Genomic DNA, 19,392 nt, shown 5'->3' with positions numbered 1-19,392 from the left:
TGGTTCTTGTGCGGGTGGCACATGAGATGCACCATTTTGAGCGTGGCCGTTGCCAGTACCGCCTGACTGGCTCCCGTAGGATTTTCGAGCGAGATCGTTGCCAGTGCCCTTGGACTGGCTTGTGCGGGTGGCACATAAAAGACACCATTTCGAGCGTGGCCGTTTTCGTGCGGGTGACACGTAAAAGCACCCACTACACTCTCTGAGTGGTTGGCGTTAGGAAGGGCATCCAGCTGTAGAAACTCTGCCAAATCAGACTGGAGCCTGGTGTTGCCATCCGGTTTCACCAGTCCTCAGTCAAATCGTCCAACCCATGCTAGCATGGAAAGCGGACGTTAAACGATGATGATGATGATGATGAAGTAGAAGACATCTGCTGAAGGCATCATGCAGTGCAATGGAATCCAAAACCATGTGGTTGTAAAAGAAACTTCCAAACTATACCATGTCTATGCAGCACAATGGCTCCATTACCAGCCAGTTGACTATAGGCATTAAGAAGGTGTCACAAAAGTGTAATCTTAACGATACTCACCTGTTTAAGTACTGGCCATCCCAAGCTGATACATTTGTGGCATGTGGAACTGTCACGCCATAAGAGTCCATCATACACACACAGGAAGATAAAGGGATAGATGTCCTGTAAAGAGAAATATAGAAATGAGACCTCTGTAACAAGAAAATAACTTTTTCCCCCCAGCATTTCTTTTCCTTATTATATGTCATTGCATTCACAAGTTTATATTTGGTACAATTGATGTAATTAAATTACAAAATTACAAATGCTCTTTTATTCAGCATTGTGTTTCTTAGAAAGCACTCAATGAATATGAAAAGACACAGGAATCAACATAATTTGGCTGAAGCTTGATTAAACTTATAATTTGGAGAAATGTTTTTGTTGATATGTTTGAAGATAGTAGAATTGCAAACGTTTGGGTATATTTCCAGAAGTATGAATAAAGATGATAAAAATTGCTATCTCAAATGTAAGATGACAATGTCACAGTGAATAAAAATTTTGTGATTGCATTATGAAACTGAAATCTTCAATAATAAAAGAAACTTGAAAACTACATTTTGATAAAAATATATTAAAATTGGAATTTATAAGCATTTTCTAGACGGTGTTAATTTTAATAATTGCATTTTTTTTTTTAGTAAAAGTTACATACACCAAACAAATAACTAAACAGCTTTCTTAATTATAGTATAGATGTTTCTATATATTTATTAATTAGTAGGGATATATGAATTGGTTGAAGCAGATCAATTGACTTCATGAGATGGTATCATAAAAAATGCAATGCTATTATCTAGCACTGAATTCCATGTAGCTAACTTTAGGTTAGCTACATGGTCACTTGCCTCACTACAATCTACAAGCACAATTTTCCTTGTATCACACCTTACTGTCTTAAGAAAGGGCATATTGAGCAGAGGAGTGTAAGATTTGAATAAAGCCATTTCGGATACGTCCATCCCATCTTTTTCTGTACATCTTCTCAACCAGGACAATGAACAGCTTCAAGGCAACAGAGGTTCAATTTCAGGTGTGGAATTCTCAAACACACACAAACACCGATAGAAGGCAGATTGTGATGAATAAATTAAACAAAACAGAATAATAATTACTTCAGTTTTCATACACATTTGGCCCAATTCACTGAGGGTATCGTCCCTGGTGGCTGCTCCCTGAGATACAACCTCCATATCATCCATATTGTCTTCTGTTTCAGGTTTCTTGTTCATACATATCACACCTGAACAGAATGAAAAGACAGTAAAAAACAAAAACAAACCAAAAATCAGTAGACACAAGTAGTTTCGTTATAATTAGTGAAATTCAATGATTAGTTAATACCTGGGCTAGTGCAGGAGTGGCTGTGTGGTAAGTTGCTTGCTTACCAACCACATGGTTCTGGGTTCAGTCTCACTGCGTGGCACCTTGGGCAAGTGTCTTCGACTATAGCCTCGGGCCGACCAAAACCTTGTGAGTGAATTTGGTAGACGGAAACTGAAAGAAGCCCGTCGTATATATATGTGTGTGTGTGTGTGTGTGTGTGTGTGTGTGTGTGTGTGTGTATGTTTGTACCCCCAACATCGCTTGACAACCGATGTTGGTGTGTTTATGTCCCCATAACTTAGCGGTTCAGCAAAAGAGACCGATAGAATAAGTACTAGGCTGCCAAAGAATAAGTCCTGGGGTTGATTTGCTCAACTAAAGGCGGTGCTCCAGCATGGCCGCAGTCAAATGACTGAAACGAGTAAAAGAGAGTAAAAGAGTTATTTTTATTTGATTAGTTATTCATTATTCTAAGATCTTTCAAACCAAGTGAAATCATAGTTGTGGCCATTGTTGGCGTCAGGTAACTGGCACATGTGCAGGTGACATGTAAAAAGCACCATTTGAGCGTTAGGCCTCACACGGGTAATGTGGCTGATGCTGGTGTCGGGTAACTAATACCTGTGCTGGTGGCACGTAAAAAGCACCTTTCGAGCACATTATGCCAGGGGTTTGCTGGATTAGGGATGGCATAAGGCTTTGATCAACATCAATTTATATTAGTACAAAAAGAAGCAAGTGTAAGGGAGGGGGAGAGAAAATATGAAGCAAAGGTTGAATGATAATGAAAAATAGAAAGAAATTGTATCACCTAAAAGTTCTAAATATTCCCTCGTTAGCTGCCTTGTTAATTGGTCTTCTAGGACTTCTTTGTCTTCATCAACACTGGAACTAAGAGGAAATGGAAAGTAGAAAGGAACAGTCAGAGAAGAAAGGGGAGAGAGAGAGAGAGAGAGAGAGAGAGAGAGAGAGAGAGGAGAGCTGAGAGAGAGAGAGAGAGAGGAGAGCTGAGAGAGAGAAAGTAATAAAGACCAAATAAATTTAGTTCCAATAAAAAGAATCATGTGGAGGCGCAATGGCCCAGTGGTTAGGGCAGCGGACTCGAGGTCGGAGGGTCGCAGTTTCAATTCCCAGACTTGGCGTTGTGTGTGTTTATTGAGTGAAAACACCTAAAAGCTCAACGTGACTCCGGCAGGGGGAGGTGGCGACCCCTGTTGTACTCTTTCACCCCAACTTTCTCTCACTCTTTCTTCCTGTTTCTTGAGTAACGCTGTGATGGAGTGGCGTCCCGTCCAGCTGGGGGGAACACATATGCCATAGAAACCGGGAAACTGGGCCCATGAGCCTGGCTAGGCTATAAAAAGGGCGCATAATGATAAAATAAAAAAAAAAAGAATCATAGTAAAAAGTAAAAGAGGAGTGAATTGTGTGAAAGGACTCACGTATCTTGGCATCGTTTGTTGATTTGTTCCCATTTCAAACTCAACCGCTGTAAAAATAACAAAACAAAAAAAAAAACAAAAGTAAAATAAAATATGACAAGAAAAAAACAAACAAATAAAAGGCATTTTTTTTATCATCATCATCATCATTCAAAATCTACTTTCTCATGCTAGCATGGGTTGGGCAGAGCTTATTGAGGCAGATTTTCTACGACTGCATGCCCTTCCTGTTGCCAACCCTCACCTATTTACAAGCAAAGTAATATTTCCCCATGGCTGGACACGTTTTCGCAGAACACAAGAAATAAATGACACAGCTTGTGTGACAATGACAGGTATAGCTGTGCGGTAAGTAGCCTACTTCCCAACCACATGGTTCCAGGTTCAGTTGCAGTGTGTGGCACCTTGGGCAAGTGTCTTCAACTACAGCCTCGGACTGGTAGACAGAAACTGAAAGAATGGCAGCGACCTGGCAGAATCGTTAGCACGCCAGGCGAAATGCTTAGCGGTATTTCGTCTGCTGCTACGTTCTGAGTTCAAATTCTGCCGAGGTTGACTTTGCCTTTCATCCTTTCGGGGTCGATTAAATAAGTACCAGTTATGCACTGGGGTCGATGTAATCGACTTAATTTCTTTGGCTGTCCTTGTGTGTCCCCTCTGTGTGTAGCCCCTTGTGGGCAATAAAGAAATAAGAAACTGTAGGGAAGACTGTCGTATTATATTTATGTATATATCTGTGTGTGTCACTGTGTCTGTCTCCCGCCACCACTTGACAACCAGTGTTGGTGTGTTTACGTCCCTGTAACTTAGCAGTTTGACAAAAGAGACCAATAGAGTAATTACAAGGTTTCAAAAAATAATAAGTCCTGGGGTCAGTTTGTTTGACTAAAACCCTTTAAGGCTGCGCTCCAGCATGACCTCAGTCAATTGACTGAAACAAGCAGAAGATAAAAGATTACTTACTCACCTGGTACATATATGGACAGAGCTTGGAGAGCAAAGGAAGGACAGCAGTTACAAAATACTCTCGTGGACAATGTTGAACATAAGGCTTCATAAAAACACCTAGAGTAATACTTAAGGAAGAATAAAATACTTTGACTTATTTAATCACCAATTAAAGACAGACACAGATTTCCTAACTTCAGTAACTTACGGATTAGGCACTCAAATAAGCAAGCAAATAAACTGGATAAAACTGAGGCACCTCACTTTGTAATGGTTGGTGATGACAAAATGTACATTAATGACTAATTTATCACAGCTGACAGATTAACCAAGAGACTTTAATGAAGCTATATATAATAAATCGTATCAGGGCAATTCCCCCTGATGACGACTACCCCTAGGACAATTACTGCCCTTGGTTAATTACCCCATCTCCAATATATTAAGAAGTTTTAAATCATCATCTGTTGTCCTTAAGGGTAACTGTCTGGCGGGGGTGGGGGGGGGGGGGGGGAATATCCTAGACTCATAATAAACAACAACAACAACTCAGTGCTAGATTAAATACGAAACCCCTATCACGATATGAAAGAAAGAAGAAAAGAGAATAGAATTAAAACAAGTTCCTTAACTCTTTTGATACGCAGGTCATTCCTGCTGCTATGATGCCAACTTTATGTTATAAAGTGATCCAAATTAAAACCTTCCATCAAAATTTTGTGTTACATTATGTTTGAAACACCAGGCAAAGTCTCTTGTTACCATATTTCTGTCAACCCTTTAACATTTAAACTGGCCATATCCAGCTACACTCTCGGAGTGGTTGGTGTTAGGAAGGGCATCCAGCTGTAGAAACGTTGCCAGATCAGATTGGATCCTGGCACAGCCGCTCGTTCTCCAGACCTCATTCAAACAGTCCAGCTCATGCCAGCATGGAAAACGGAAGAGTACAACTGATTTAACCATTTAGTATCTAAACCAGTCATATTTGGCCAAAATATTTCATATGTTTTATGTTCAAACTGGTCAGATCTGGTTTCTCACATCAACCCTACAACATCATTCTAAAAATTAACAGTAGGCGTAGGAGTGGCTGTGTGGTAAGTAGGTTGCTTACCAACCACATGGTTCCGGGTTCAGTCCCACTGCATGGTACCTTGGGCAAGTATCTTCTACTATGGCCTTGGGCCAACCAAAGCCTTGTGAGTGGATTTGGTAGACAGAAACTGAAAGAAGCCCATCGTATATATATATATATATATATATATATATATATATATATATATATGTGCATGTGTATGTTTGTGTGTCTGTGTTTGTCCCCACTACATCGCTTGACAACCGATGCTGGTGTGTTTAGGTCCCCCGTAACTTAGCGGTTTGGCAAAAGAGACCGATAGAATAAGTACTAGGCTTACAAAGAATAAGTCCTGGAGTCGATTTGCTCGAATAAAGGCGGTGCTCCAGCATGGCCACAGTCAAATGACTGAAACAAGTAAAAGAGTAAAAGAGTTACCTCATCAAAATCTCAAAGCTACAAGATAATCCATGATTAATTCAAAACAATGTGAATAAACGAGCATTACTTGAGACAGAATAATGTGAAGGCTAAAGGGTTAATAGGCACCAATAAATAACTGGTAATTATTTCACTGACTTCAGCAAGATTTGAACTCAGAATAGCTAAGCACCACGCTACATTTAGTCTAATGCTCTAATACCAATGTTTTGTAAAATGCTAAACAATAAAATCAACAATACAAACATTATTTTTAAGGATACGAATAATTGGTCGCAGTCTGTAGTCGGGTATATTGTTCAGGTTGATTAAAACATAGTTCAACAGTAACGAGGACAATTCCGGGTGAGCATAGAATTCATAACCGAGACACAAGCCAGCATTGCCCAGGATATGGTAACTGAAAAAAGAAATAAGGAAAATATACAAAATAAAGCAATATGTGAATATCTTATGGCTGTTTATAAAGAAAAATGCTGTAAACATTTGTAAAAAGAAACAGTTATAATTGATTGATCGTAGAGTGTCAATATATTATTTTGTCATTAATATCTTTATGTGCCATTGGCATGTAAAAAACACCTGCTACGGTCTCGGAGTGGGTGGCATTAGGAAGGGCATCTAGCTGTAGAAACCTTGCCAAATCAGATCAGAACCCGGTGCCGCTCTCCCAGCTTACCAGTTTCCTGTCAAACCGTCCAACCCATACCAGCATGGAAAGTGGATGTTAAAATGATGATGATGATGATGATTCTGAGTTCAAATTCTGCTGAGGCCGACTTTGACTTTTATCCTCATGGGGTTGATGAAATAAGTACCTGTTGAGCACTGGGTGAGGTGTGTGTGTGTGTGGGGGGGGGGGGGGAGTGTCAATGCAATCGACTAGCCCTGCCTCGCCAAATTCCAGACCTTCTGCCTGTAGCAGAAAGGCTATTATTGATCAAGTGAACAGTTGTAATTGATTGATAATCTTAGAACCAATACAATAATTCCTTGTGTGCATTGTGAACGGTGTGGATCAAAATGATGGCTTACATATTCATTCTGCATCTGTTCTGGCAGCTTCCCACATGAATCTGCTACCAAGCCTGATATATATACTCATCCTGCCTCCTCCTAACTTTGTCTCTCTCTCTCTCTCTCCTCCTTTTTCTATACAATATGTGTGACTGGAGAATTAAACCAACATTCATATTGGCTATTATTATTTAGATAGGTGGGGGGAGGGGCTCTGAAAGAGGTCTCAGGGAGTAGCGTCCTTGCCTTCCTGAGCTAGTTTTCCACCACATTTCTTAAAAATCATGGTAGGGGCCTTGGTCTTGGGACCACTCATGTCTAGAAACTGAGGTAGGGGGTAAGCAAGGGCATGCTCCCTGTAGAAAATCCAGCTCCAAAAAAGCCTTATGATAGCAAAGGAGAATGGGCACCAGCCAGCCTGAAGGTTGGGGTGGACTGCACCTGCCTGCCTCGGTTGCTATGGCATTGAGGAAGATCCGGCCACTCCCGTTAATGGGGACAAACCCAGATTTAAAACACTGGATGATGATGATAATGAAATAAGGCAGCAAGCGAGCAGAAAAGGCTGAACAGCAGGCAAAATGTTTGGCAGTATTTCTTCTGGGTTTATGTTCTGAGTTCAAATGTCACTGGGGTCGGCTTTGTCTTTTATCCCTTTCAGGGTTGATGAAATAAGCAGCATATAAGCCAATGTGAATACCCGTCAGAGTGTAAGTATCTTGAGAGAAAAGCTGAACATTAGAAGCATCAGTTGTGGCGTGCAAGAGAGACGATTGCGCTAGTATGGACATGTGGTGAGAATGGAGGAGGATAGCTGCGTGAAAAAGTGCCACATCCTTAACAGTTGAGGGAACCCGTGGAAGAGGTAGGCCCAGGAAGACCTGGGCTGAGGTGGTGAGGCAAGACCTTCGTACATTGGGCCTCACCGAGGCGATGACTACAGACCGAGACCTTTGGAAATGTGCTGTGCGTGAGAAGACTCGGCAAGCCAAGTAAGATCGTTGCCAGTGCCCCTGGACTGGTTCTTGTGCGGGTGGCACATGAGATGCACCATTTTGAGCGTGGCCGTTGCCAGTACCGCCTGACTGGCTCCTGTAGGATTTTCGAGCGAGATCGTTGCCAGTGCCCCTGGACTGGCTTGTGCGGGTGGCACATAAAAGACACCATTTCGAGCGTGGCCGTTTTCGTGCGGGTGACACGTAAAAGCACCCACTACACTCTCTGAGTGGTTGGCGTTAGGAAGGGCATCCAGCTGTAGAAACTCTGCCAAATCAGACTGGAGCCTGGTGTTGCCATCCGGTTTCACCAGTCCTCAGTCAAATCGTCCAACCCATGCTAGGCATGGAAAGCGGACGTTAAACGATGATGATGATGATGATGATAAGCACTGAAGTCAGTGTAATCAACTAGTCCCCCACCCCCACAAAATTTCTCCTCCAGAATTATTATATAGAGATAAGTAGCGAGTGTGCAGTCATTAATAGAACATTAAAAACATTACCGATAAATCATTAAGCATTACCAGCAATATTTGACCAAAATCTAACATAGAAACAAGCTTACCCCTCACCAGATTTAGGAAAAGGTGGGATGTTTTCAAAGGTACCAATATTCTTCTCACAGAAGCAATTTGGCCGGTGCTGGTGTCGCAGAACTAGAAACTGTGCCAGTGGCATCTAAAAAGCATCTTTCGAGAGCTGGGCCTCACGGAGACAACGACAAATGACCAAGACCTTTGGCGATATGCTGTGCTTGAGAAAGAAGAGTCATCAAGCCGAGTGATATTGGTGTCACGCAAATGGCACCTGTGCCGGTGGCACGTAAAAGCACCCAATACACTCTCAGAGTGGTTGGCATTAGGAAGGGCATCCAGTTATAGAGACCATGCCAAATCAGACTGGAATCTGATGTAGCCCTTCTGCTTATAAGCCCCGCTCAAACTGTCCAACTCATGCCAGCATGGACAACGGGCATTAAACGATGACGATGATGATGATGTTGATTTTCACCTTCTAGCAGTGGACCAACAAATGATAGAGATGTTTTCCACATTCCAGCATCATTGTTTCATATCTGCCTTCCATGCTGGCAAGGGTGGGATGGTTTCACACAAGCCGACCAGGTGGAAGCCTGCACGTGATTTGTGTGTGTTTTGGCAAGGTTTTTACAGCTGGATACCACTCAATAAAGTGGACCAAGTACTTTTTATGTGGCACAAGCACAGGTGAGGTCAGTTTTGGCAAGGTTTTTGCAGCTGGATGCCCTTCCAAATGCCAACCACTTTACAATGTGGAATGGATGCTTTTCAAGTGCTGGATGCTAAAGAAACAAAAGGCGATATACACATGGTTTACAGTCCAGCAGTGGTCTTTGTAGTTCCATTTTGTCTTAGAAGGGTGTTTATAATGTCTAACAACAATTCCTGTGATACTGACCATTTTAGGTTTAAAATCGTAGCAAATACTCACCCATTGTCATGGATATTGCCAATAAAGTTCTGCATACGTTCCACAGGTTGTTTGGATATTGTAGAGTCTGTATTATCTATGTAAGGTGGTTGGATACCTGAAGAATACAAAAAAAAAAAAAAGACAATAAATAGATGCAGCAGATGTTTCCAATTTAACTCTTTGGCATTCAGATAATTGTCAAATGTCATGTTGCCAGTGCCGCCTGACTGGCTCCCCGTGCTGGTGGCATGTAAAAAGCACCATCTGAATGTGGTTGATGCCAGTATCCCACACCTGGCTGGCTCCGAATGTGGCCGATGCCAGTGCCGCCTGACTAGCTCTCGTGCCAGTGGCACATAAAAAGCACCCACTAAACTCTTGGAGTGGTTGGCGTTAAGAAGGGCATCCAGCTGTAGAAACTCTGCCAAATCAGATTGGAGCCTGGTGCGGCCTCCTGGCTTCCCAGTCCCCAGTCAAACCAGCCAACCCATGCCAGTATGGAAAGCAGACGTTAAATGATGATGATGTTTTGAATTAATCATGTATCATCTTGTAGCTTTGAGCTTTTTATGTGGTATTGGCTACTTTGGCTCCACAAAGTCCAATGCTCAAAAGGGGCTGCTTTCCCATACCAATTACATGACACCATCATCAACCACGACTACGATTTCACTTGGCTTGATGGGTCACCTCAAGCACATCATATCGTCAAAGTTCTCGATCACTGGTCATTGTCCCTGTGAGGCCCAAAGTTTGAAGATCATGCTTCACCACCTCATCCCATGATGATGATATTAAAAAAGAAAGACAGAGAAAATAAAAAAAAACAGTCTAATAATTAAGGAAAGCTTATAAGGTACTTACCTAAAACTGCTAATTTGTCGACTTCTTGCAGGTCATATGCATTGCAAAAATCTGGATGTCTTAATTTCAGGTTTTCTGGAAGCCAGAGAGCACTAAGCGTCCTATAAAACAATTATAATAATTATTGATTGTGGCTGTGTGATTAAGAAGCTTGCCTCCCAACCATGTGGTGTGGGGTTCAGTCCCACAACACAGCACCTTGGGCAAGTATCTTCTATTTTAGCCCCTGAGCTGAACAAAAGAACAAAGCCTTATGAATACAATTGGTAGAGAGTAACACGTTAAGGGTACACGTGTCTGTGGAGTGCTCAGCCACTTGCACGTTAATTTCACGAGCAGGCTGTTCCGTTGATTGGATAAACTGGAACCCTCTTCATCGTAACTGACGGAGTGCCATTTATACCATACTGTGAAAGTTTCATAGACCAATGTTTGTCAAACAAAAACAAAAAAACCCTTAAATAACAGGAAAAGGTTGCATGAATGTGTGCTCCAAATGGAAAAAAAAATTAAAATCTTTTTTATTTCAAGGGTAATTTTTATATTTTCAATTTATATACTCTTTTTACTTATTTCAGTCATTTGACTGTGGCCATGCTGGAGCACCGCCTTTAGTCGAGCAAATCAACCCCAGGACTTATTCTTTGTAAGCCTAGTACTTATTCTATCGGTCTCTTTTGCCGAACCGCTAAGTTACGGGGACATAAACACACCAGCATCAGTTGTCAAGTGAAGTTGGTGGGAGGGGGGGGGGGCAAAAAAGACACACAAACACACATATATATATATATATATATATATATACAACGGGCTTCTTTTAGTTTCCGTCTACCAAATCCACTGACAAGGCTATAGTAGAAGACACTTGCCCAAGGTGCCACGCAGTGGGACTGAACCCGGAACCATGTGGTTGGTAAGCAAGCCACTCCTGTGCCTATATGTACAAAATTATGAAAACAAAATTCTCTTAGATTATAAAATGACAAAATAGCAATAAAATCATTTGAGGTTACCACCTTGGTGTTATCAAACAAACGTACAGATGGAGAAGAATTGGTACACTTTCCGCATGTAGAGCTCATGTAGAATTGGTACACTTTCCTCATGTAGAGCTAGTTGAAACATTTCTTTCTTTCTCTGCTATCCAGAGCATCATCATTATCTATCTCATCTGATGATGAAGGACATTCAACCAAAGCTCTTCTTCATTGCAATATATGTCTTGCATTTGTAATTTGATTTCTGCCATTGATAAGGACCAGTTACGCTTGGGCATCAATTGATGGCCGTATCCATGTAAAATTATTGAAACATCAATTTATGATGATAACCGTTCTCTAATGAAACATCAATTTATGATGATAACCGTTCACTAATGAAACATCAATTCATGATGTCTGCCATTTAAGGGTGAAACAAATAAATAAATTTATAACAGCTATCAACAGGTGTAATTCATTTTTGATCTTAAGAGGTGCAGAGATATTGTCGAATTGACAGGTGTGGTGAGCTGTCTTACCTGAGCAATCCAAACAGATTGTTAAGTAAAATGCTGATGTGTGGAGTAGCAGGGTTTCGTATCTGAACAGTGGAATCAAGGTTTGGATTAACAAAACCACCAGACTTTGCAATCTGTTCAAAGAGAAATTAAATACAAGTTATTTTCGGTAATTGGACTGTGGTCATGCTGGGGCATCACCTTGCGGGAGTTTTCTTTTTTTTTTTTACAAGTTGAATATAAAGACGATATTGCAAGCGAGAAGAAACAAACTGATTCGAATGATTAAGATCGAAATTCATAAAAATGAAATGGAAAGAAAAAAGACAAACCTGGAAATCATCAGGCCATTTGCTCCTCTTCATAACAGCAAGTATTGTAATGATACAATATGAGATCTAGAAAGAAAAAAAAAACCTCATTTGTACAATTCTATATTTAAGAGATGAGGAATTACGTACATTATTAAGGAAGGATAGGAAAATATTAGATTCATAAGCCCTAAAATTCACCCCATAATTACCCCCAGGCATATGGCGTAGTGCTTAAGAGCGCGGGCTACTAACCCCAAGATTCCGAGTTCAATTCCAGGCAGCGACCTGAATAGTAATAATAATAATAATAATAACAACAACAACATGAGAACTCAGGTTTGAAATTTCCCCAAGACACCTGATGAAAGCTGGAGGATATATCAGCCGAAATGTTGTGTTAACAACAAACAAGATGAGGACAAATATCCGTCAAATATAAATAATGATCATTTGTACAAATAATACATTGTAAATGAATCACAGAGATCTTAATGTTTCTTAATATGAATTTCTTCATACTCTTTTACAGTATTTTCTGTCATACAAGTCAAATTCTTCAGACCAAAATTTATAGCCAGAAAAGGTAGGTTCCCCAGACAAACATTGTCATTCATTTACAATATTCTGTGAAAACGTGTCTGGTCAAGAGGAAATATTTACCTTGCTTAGCGACAAATGAGGATTGGTGACAGAAAAGGCATTTGGCCAAAGAAAATCTGTTTCAATGAGCTCTGTCTGACCCATGCAAGTATGGAAAAGTCGATGTTAAAATGATGAAAGTAGAGAACAGAATTGAGATTTTATGCAGACTCCCCACCACCACCATGGCTGTGTAAACAATTGCTGTGAGGTTAAAGTACCACACTAGAGTTTTCATGGTTAACAACCATCCATACAGCTGTAGCTCTGTAGGATCCTCTATGAAGCTGTTCAACCTATTGAAAATAGCAGCCCATCACTGCCGCCGCCACCACCACCACCACCATCACTATCATCATCATTTAACGTTTACTCTCCATGCTGGTATGGGTTAGACGGGTTGACTGGACCTGATGAGCTGGAGAGCTGCACCAGGTTCCAATCTGACTCAGAAGGATTTCTATAGCTGGATGCCCTTCCTTATGCCAACCACTCCGAGAGTGTAGTAAATGCCTTTTATGTGCTACCGGTATGGGAGCCAGTCAGGTGGCACTGGCATTGTCCACCCTTGAATAGTGCTTTTTACGTGCTACAGGCACAGGAGCCAGTCAGGCGGCACTGGTATTGACCACGCTCGAATGGTACATTTTACATGCCACAGGCACAAGAACTAGTCTTTGATTATTTGGACCCACAATAACAATAGAATGAAACTTAATTCTAGTAGTATGAGAAACCATTTACCTGTGAACGGTTAATACCACTCAAGTCATCAGTGCTTGGTTCTACAGGAGGTTGGTCTAGGCCTACAAATGACATGAATTTCTCAGGTGACTGAAAGGCTCTGAAAGAAGAAGTAATATTGTCAATGAAATTTCTTTATATTTTCCATAACATTCCATAATATACTGTATAAGGAACCCCCTAATTTTGGGGGGCTTAAAATTTGGAAAAACGGTTTTGTAAGGGATTATAATATTATCCATGTTTAAGAAACTCACAGAATTTTTAGACCTAATTTTTGACAAAAAAAAAAAAAAAAGGGTTCCTTAAACACGTTAAAATATGGTAGATACACAAATACACAGATACACTCATAAACCACTGAAATAACTCTCATACACCTGTTCTAAATAGCAAAGGAAACAACAAGGCACTGAAACTAGGATTCCACCTCCAAAACTTTACGGTAAAGTTATTTATTCTATTAATAATCCTTCTTACTATAGGCACAAGGCCGGAAATTTTGTGGGAGGGGACCAGTTGATTATAATGACCCCCAACTCTCGACTGTACTTATCTTATCGACCCCGAAAGAATGAAAGACAAAGTTGACCTTGGCGAAATTTGAATTGAGAACATAAAGTCAGACGAAATATTGCTAAGTGCTTTGCCCGGCATGCTAACGGTTTTGCCAGCTCGCCGGTTTACCGATATTTAACATTGGTTTCAAAGTTTGCTACAGAAATTTCTGGTGGGGAAGGGTAGGCCAGTTACATCAACCCCAGTGTTTGCCTAGTACTTATTTTATTGACCCCGAAAGAATAAAAAGCACAGTCGACCTCGGCGGAATTGGAACTCCGAACGTAAAGATGGATGAAATGCCGCTTAAAACTTTTGCCCGGCGTGCTAACGAGACTGCCAACTCACCGACTTTATTTGTTATTAATATTCTTTTCTACTCTAGGCACAAGGATCGAAATTTTGGGGGAGGGGGCCAGTCGATTAGATCGACCCCAGAACGCAACTGGTACTTAATTTATCGACCCTGAAAGGATGAAAGGCAAAGTCAACCTCAGTGGAATTTGAACTTAGAACACAAGGACAGACAAAATGCTGCAAAGCATTTTACCCAGCGTGCTAACGATTCTGCCAGCTCATCATCTTAATAATAATAATAATAATAATGTTAAGAACACTTTGTTTTCATTAGTATGGATAATAATAATAATAATGCTTTCTACCCCAGTACTTCACTGGTACTTAATTTATCGACCCCGAAAGAATGAAAGGCAAAATCGGCCTTGGCAGAATTTGAACTCAGATTGGAGCAATGTGCGAAATACCGCTAAGCATTTTGCCCAGCATGCTAATGATTCTGCCAGCTTCCTGCCTCGAATAATAATATTGGGTTGGTGCATAATTATTGTGGCTTTTTTTCAATAAAAACAATAACAACATGTAACAAAAACATCTTTAAATGATTATTTCGGAGCATATTCATCATCTACTTCAATTTCTGCTTGGCGTTTTGTTTAAACCTTTTTGTTGAATAAAATTTATTGAAAAAAAAAGCCGCAATTATTATGCAGCAACCTAAATAATAATTCTCTCTAATTTTGGCACAAGGCCGGCAAGTTTTGAAACCACAGTTATAATGGAGTAAACGCCTTAACCACAAAGTCACATCTTCAACTATTATGTCATTTTCAGCAGGTTACAAACTGCCAAGAATACAAAACAAACATTTTGTCAAACACATTTCATAACAACATGTAATGTAGGATTTTACAAAAAAAAAAAGAAAAAAAAAGCGAAACCAAACATAAAAATACTCACAATTCAAAACTGTTTGATAACCAAATTTCTTTCACTGGTTGAAGCACTTCTTCTATGAAAGTGGATTGTTTATCAAAGTTTTGAGATTGATTACTGAAATATATAAAGTTAGTAAAACTAAATGAGTCATTCTAAAGGACAGAATTTTATTGGATAAAACTAATGGTGGTAAAACAGCTTACCTGGACTTCAGGTGAAACAGTTATTAGTGTTTATGTTGTAGCTTAAGACTAGATCATCCCTTATCTTGACATTCCAACACTAATATTACGGTGATTTTTATTTTCAGTCAGTGAACAACATTATCTAATGTAAACTGGTCACCATTTCAAATATACTTTATTCTTTACTTGTTTCAGTCATTTGACTGTGGCCATGTTGGAGCACTGCCTTTAGCCGAACAAATCGACCTCAGGACTTATTCTTTCTAAACCTAGTACTTATTCTATTGGTCTCGCTTGCCGAACTGCTAAGTTACGGGGACGTAAACACACCAACATTGGTTATCAAACGATGTCAAGTGTTTATGTGTGTGTTTAGTACAAAACACATGCGTATATATATATATGCGACGGGCTTCTTTCAGTTTCCGTCTACCAAATCCACTCACAAGGCTTTGGTCGGCCCAAGGCTATAGTAGAAAACACTTGCCCAAGGTGCCACACAGTGGGACTGAATCCGGAACCATGTTGTTGGTGAGCAAGCTACTTACCATACCGCCACTCCTGCGCCTACAGCATATTTGAACCCATATGAAAGCCATTTCACTGTATTTTGTCAGAGAAAATTTTCTCATTGTAGACAAATAGGTGCAGGAGTGGCTGTGTGGTAAGTAGCTTGCTTACCAACAACATGGTTCCGGGTTCAGTCCCATTGCGTGGCACTTTGGGTAAGTGTCTTCTACTATAGCCTCAGGCAGACCAAAGCCTTGTGAGTGGATTTGGTAGACAGAAACTGAAAGAAGACCGATGTATATATATATATATGTGTGTGTGTATATGTTTGTGTGTCTGTGTTTGTCCCCCCAACATCGCTTGACAACCGATGCTGGTGTGTTTACGTCCTCGTAACCTAGCGGTTCGGCAAGAGACCGATAGAATAAGTACTAGGCTTACAAAGAATAAGTACTGGAGTCGATTTGCTCGACTAAAAGCGGTGCTCCAGCATGGCCGCAGTCAAATGACTGAAACAAGTAAAAGAGAGTAAGAGTAAATAGGTGTAAACACACCAAGTCAGCTTTGTTGTTGCTTATCAAAAGCTTTTGCATGGATTTTATGGCTGCATGCCCTTTGTAGTCATGCCTGTAGAGAGGGTTTCCAAAGTTCTATTACAGACAACCACTCTGGTAGTGATGGCCAAAGCATTCATGCAGTCCACATTGTAAAATGGTTAATGAAAAATGATGCAGCCAATTAAAAAAAAACATACTAAGAAAAAAAGGAAGAAACAAGACTGACCTAATAAGAATTAAAGCTTCTGTTAAAATACATTTCTCCATTTGAGACAGTTGAATTGGGTCCTTTGCAATGTTCTGTATGTGTTGATAAAGACTTGGGAATACAGGCTGGAATAAATTCACAGAAATATGGTGGTCAGGAATATATAAACCAGAAACAAGAGGTAAAACATTAAAGATTCACTTTATATGTTTTACAGCTGTACAACTTAAGAGAAAAACATATACAAAGTATATATTAAGTGTTTTAAAAAATGAAGGACAAAGACATATACTGTAATTTAAAGCAAAGCATTAACCCATTCCCTACCAGTGACCCCATATGGGATCACTTAGAAATTACAAATTTCGTAATTATCTGTCAATATTTACACATATCTAACCTTTTTGCTGTATCTACTAGGTATATTTCTCTGATATTCAAATGAGGTTTGCTAATTTTTCACCCAATATCTCGCTTATTTCTATTTAAAATGTTATTTTGATCATTCCAGCGCGTTTCTAAGGCTGTTTTATGCTAGAAATCAAAGTTTCATAAAAAAAATTCCAGTTAATAGAACTATGGGAGGTAATGGGTTAAACATATGTTAAACACATTAACTGCTGTTTAACCCTTTAGCATCTAAATCAGTCATATCCGGCCCAAATATTCTACTTGTTTTGTGTTTAAACTGGCCAGATCTGACCTCTTGCACCTACACTACAATATCCCTCTAAAAATAAACAATTACAAAATTGAAATCTCAAAGCTATGAGATAATACATGATTAATTCAAAACAAGGTGAATACATAAGCACTGCATTTAGCAGAGTAATTTAAATGTTGAAGGGTTAAATAGGGTGTTAAAAAAAAATGGAAAAGAATACAGAAAGAAGGATCTTACAAATAGCAAATCAGGATACTGCTTGCAAACTTTCACAAGAACTGAGCAAGCATGCTGCCGGACGTTTTTAACAGCTTTGCTTCGTGTCGATTTAGTTTGGCCAGGAAGATTGAAGACAACTGCTGAGAAAATCTGGTTTAAGAAATCGGTGAAAGAAAAAAGAATTTGTTGATGCTTTGATAAAGGATACAAAATAAAATACACACAGAGAAGTTATGCAAAATATAAAAATACAAACAGAGAATAAGAGATATCACATAATAAAGAGCTGAGTAAAAATGTAAAAATGTATTAATATAAAAATATTTTATTTGTTCATTTAACATTTGTTTCTTCATACTGGTATGGGTTAGACAGAGATTACTTAAAGCAGCACTGGATGCTCTTCCTGTCACCAACCATTACCTGAATTCCTACAAGTCAATAAAATAAAATATCTTAGTTCTTGACTGGTATTTTATTTTGTTGGCCCCAGAAAGATGAAAGGGAAATATAACTTTCGAGGGCTTGGGTTCAGTTTCACTACTTGATACTTTGGGCAAGTGTCTTCTGCTATAACACCAGGCCAACCAAAGACTTGTGAGGAGATTTGATAGAAGGAAACTGAAAGAAGTCTCAGGTGTTTGTGTGTGCATGTGTGTATTATTTCTTTACTATTCACAAGGGGCTACACACAGAGGGAACAAACAAGGTCAGACAAACAGATTAAGTCGATTATATTGACCCCAGTGCGTAACTGGTACTTATTTAATCGACTCCGAAAGGATGAAAGGCAAAGTCGACCTCGGCGAAATTTGAACTCAGAACGTAGCGGCAGACGAAATACCGCTAAGCATTTCGCCCGGCGTGCTAACGTTTCTGCCAGCTCGCATGTGTGTATGTACACATATATGTATATGATGTGTGTGTTGTATGTATAAGTGTGTGTGTGTGTGTGTGTTTATCGTCTTCTTGTCTTGACATCATATCATAGTTGTAAACAAGTATCACCATCATATAAGTGGTGTCCATTGCCAATCTTCTGTGAAAATGTCTGGTCATGGAGGAATATTACCTTGCTTGGAAACAGGGAAGGGTTGGTGACAGGAAGGGCATCCGACTGAAGAAAATCTTCAACAAATTCTTTCTGATCCATGCAAGTGTGGGAAAGTGGATGTTAAAATGATGACGGCATGGGTTTTGTAATAAGGTTCAACATCCAAACTAATGCCATCTAGCAAAGAATTCCACCAAACGATGTAATGTAAAACAATTCATAATTTACAACAGCATTAAGCCAAAATCAGAACAGAGAAATAGTTTATGGGGGGGGGAAAACAGTAAAATATATGTGGAATGATTTGGTTTGCAAGATTCTTTATGTGAGTTCGTGTGTTGAAGCATATTTTGTTGTGTCTGCGAAAAGTCATTCTCTCTTTAGTGCCTTATAATTTAATACACTCACCGGTAAAGTTTCCACTCATTTATTTTTCTTAAATTTCCGTTGTGTTCTGCAACCTTTTCAATAGTTGTTGACTCTGTCCGTCAAAGAACGCAGTTTGAATAACAGACAGTCAACAACTATTGAAAAGGCTGCAAGACACAATGAAAATTTTAGAAAAATAGATAAGTAAATGAGTGGAAACTTTATCGGTGAGTGTGTTAAATGATAAGGCACTAAAAGAGAATGACTCTCACCAGACACAACAGAAGATGTGGAAGGTTTTGTAACTCACCTTGTCTAATACGATTGGTAGCGTTTCAAGACTGTCATTAAGGAATGTGAATAATGCGGAGACACAGGACAGCAAACATGATAAAATCAATGGATCCTATAACAGGAGAAAAAGAGAAAAGTGAATTATTACTAACACGTTGTAAGCATGAACACACACAAGACAGAAACTATGAAATAAATATGGAAGATTACAGCCCCAAAGGTCAAGAATTTGGACCTTGAAAGCCACATATTAAATA

At 39.7% G+C, this 19,392-nt stretch overlaps 1 protein-coding gene across 3 annotated transcripts in view; it reads right to left on the bottom strand.

Annotated features, from left to right (window-relative positions):
- The window catches only part of LOC106871654 (exportin-5), a 62,064-nt gene that overhangs the window by 16,467 nt on the left and 26,205 nt on the right, over positions 1 to 19,392 (bottom strand). For all 3 annotated transcript variants that reach the window (XM_089360346.1, XM_089360344.1, XM_089360345.1), the window contains exons 14-28: positions 19,152 to 19,247; positions 17,437 to 17,568; positions 16,554 to 16,660; positions 15,097 to 15,189; positions 13,282 to 13,381; positions 11,917 to 11,982; positions 11,606 to 11,718; positions 10,087 to 10,187; positions 9,241 to 9,337; positions 6,019 to 6,155; positions 4,256 to 4,353; positions 3,289 to 3,335; positions 2,658 to 2,737; positions 1,636 to 1,763; positions 536 to 640 (exon numbers count right to left, since the gene is read on the bottom strand). In XM_089360346.1, coding sequence (XP_089216472.1) covers positions 536 to 640; positions 1,636 to 1,763; positions 2,658 to 2,737; positions 3,289 to 3,335; positions 4,256 to 4,353; positions 6,019 to 6,155; positions 9,241 to 9,337; positions 10,087 to 10,187; positions 11,606 to 11,718; positions 11,917 to 11,982; positions 13,282 to 13,381; positions 15,097 to 15,189; positions 16,554 to 16,660; positions 17,437 to 17,568; positions 19,152 to 19,247 — 1,500 coding nt within the window. The remainder of the gene's footprint in view (positions 1 to 535; positions 641 to 1,635; positions 1,764 to 2,657; positions 2,738 to 3,288; positions 3,336 to 4,255; positions 4,354 to 6,018; positions 6,156 to 9,240; positions 9,338 to 10,086; positions 10,188 to 11,605; positions 11,719 to 11,916; positions 11,983 to 13,281; positions 13,382 to 15,096; positions 15,190 to 16,553; positions 16,661 to 17,436; positions 17,569 to 19,151; positions 19,248 to 19,392) is intronic.

The sequence above is a fragment of the Octopus bimaculoides genome, chromosome 11 (genome assembly GCF_046866305.1).
Source record: "Octopus bimaculoides isolate indiv1 chromosome 11, ASM4686630v1, whole genome shotgun sequence".
In the NCBI taxonomy this organism is placed as follows: domain Eukaryota; kingdom Metazoa; phylum Mollusca; class Cephalopoda; order Octopoda; family Octopodidae; genus Octopus; species Octopus bimaculoides.
This window is presented reverse-complemented; position numbering and strand designations above follow the sequence as displayed.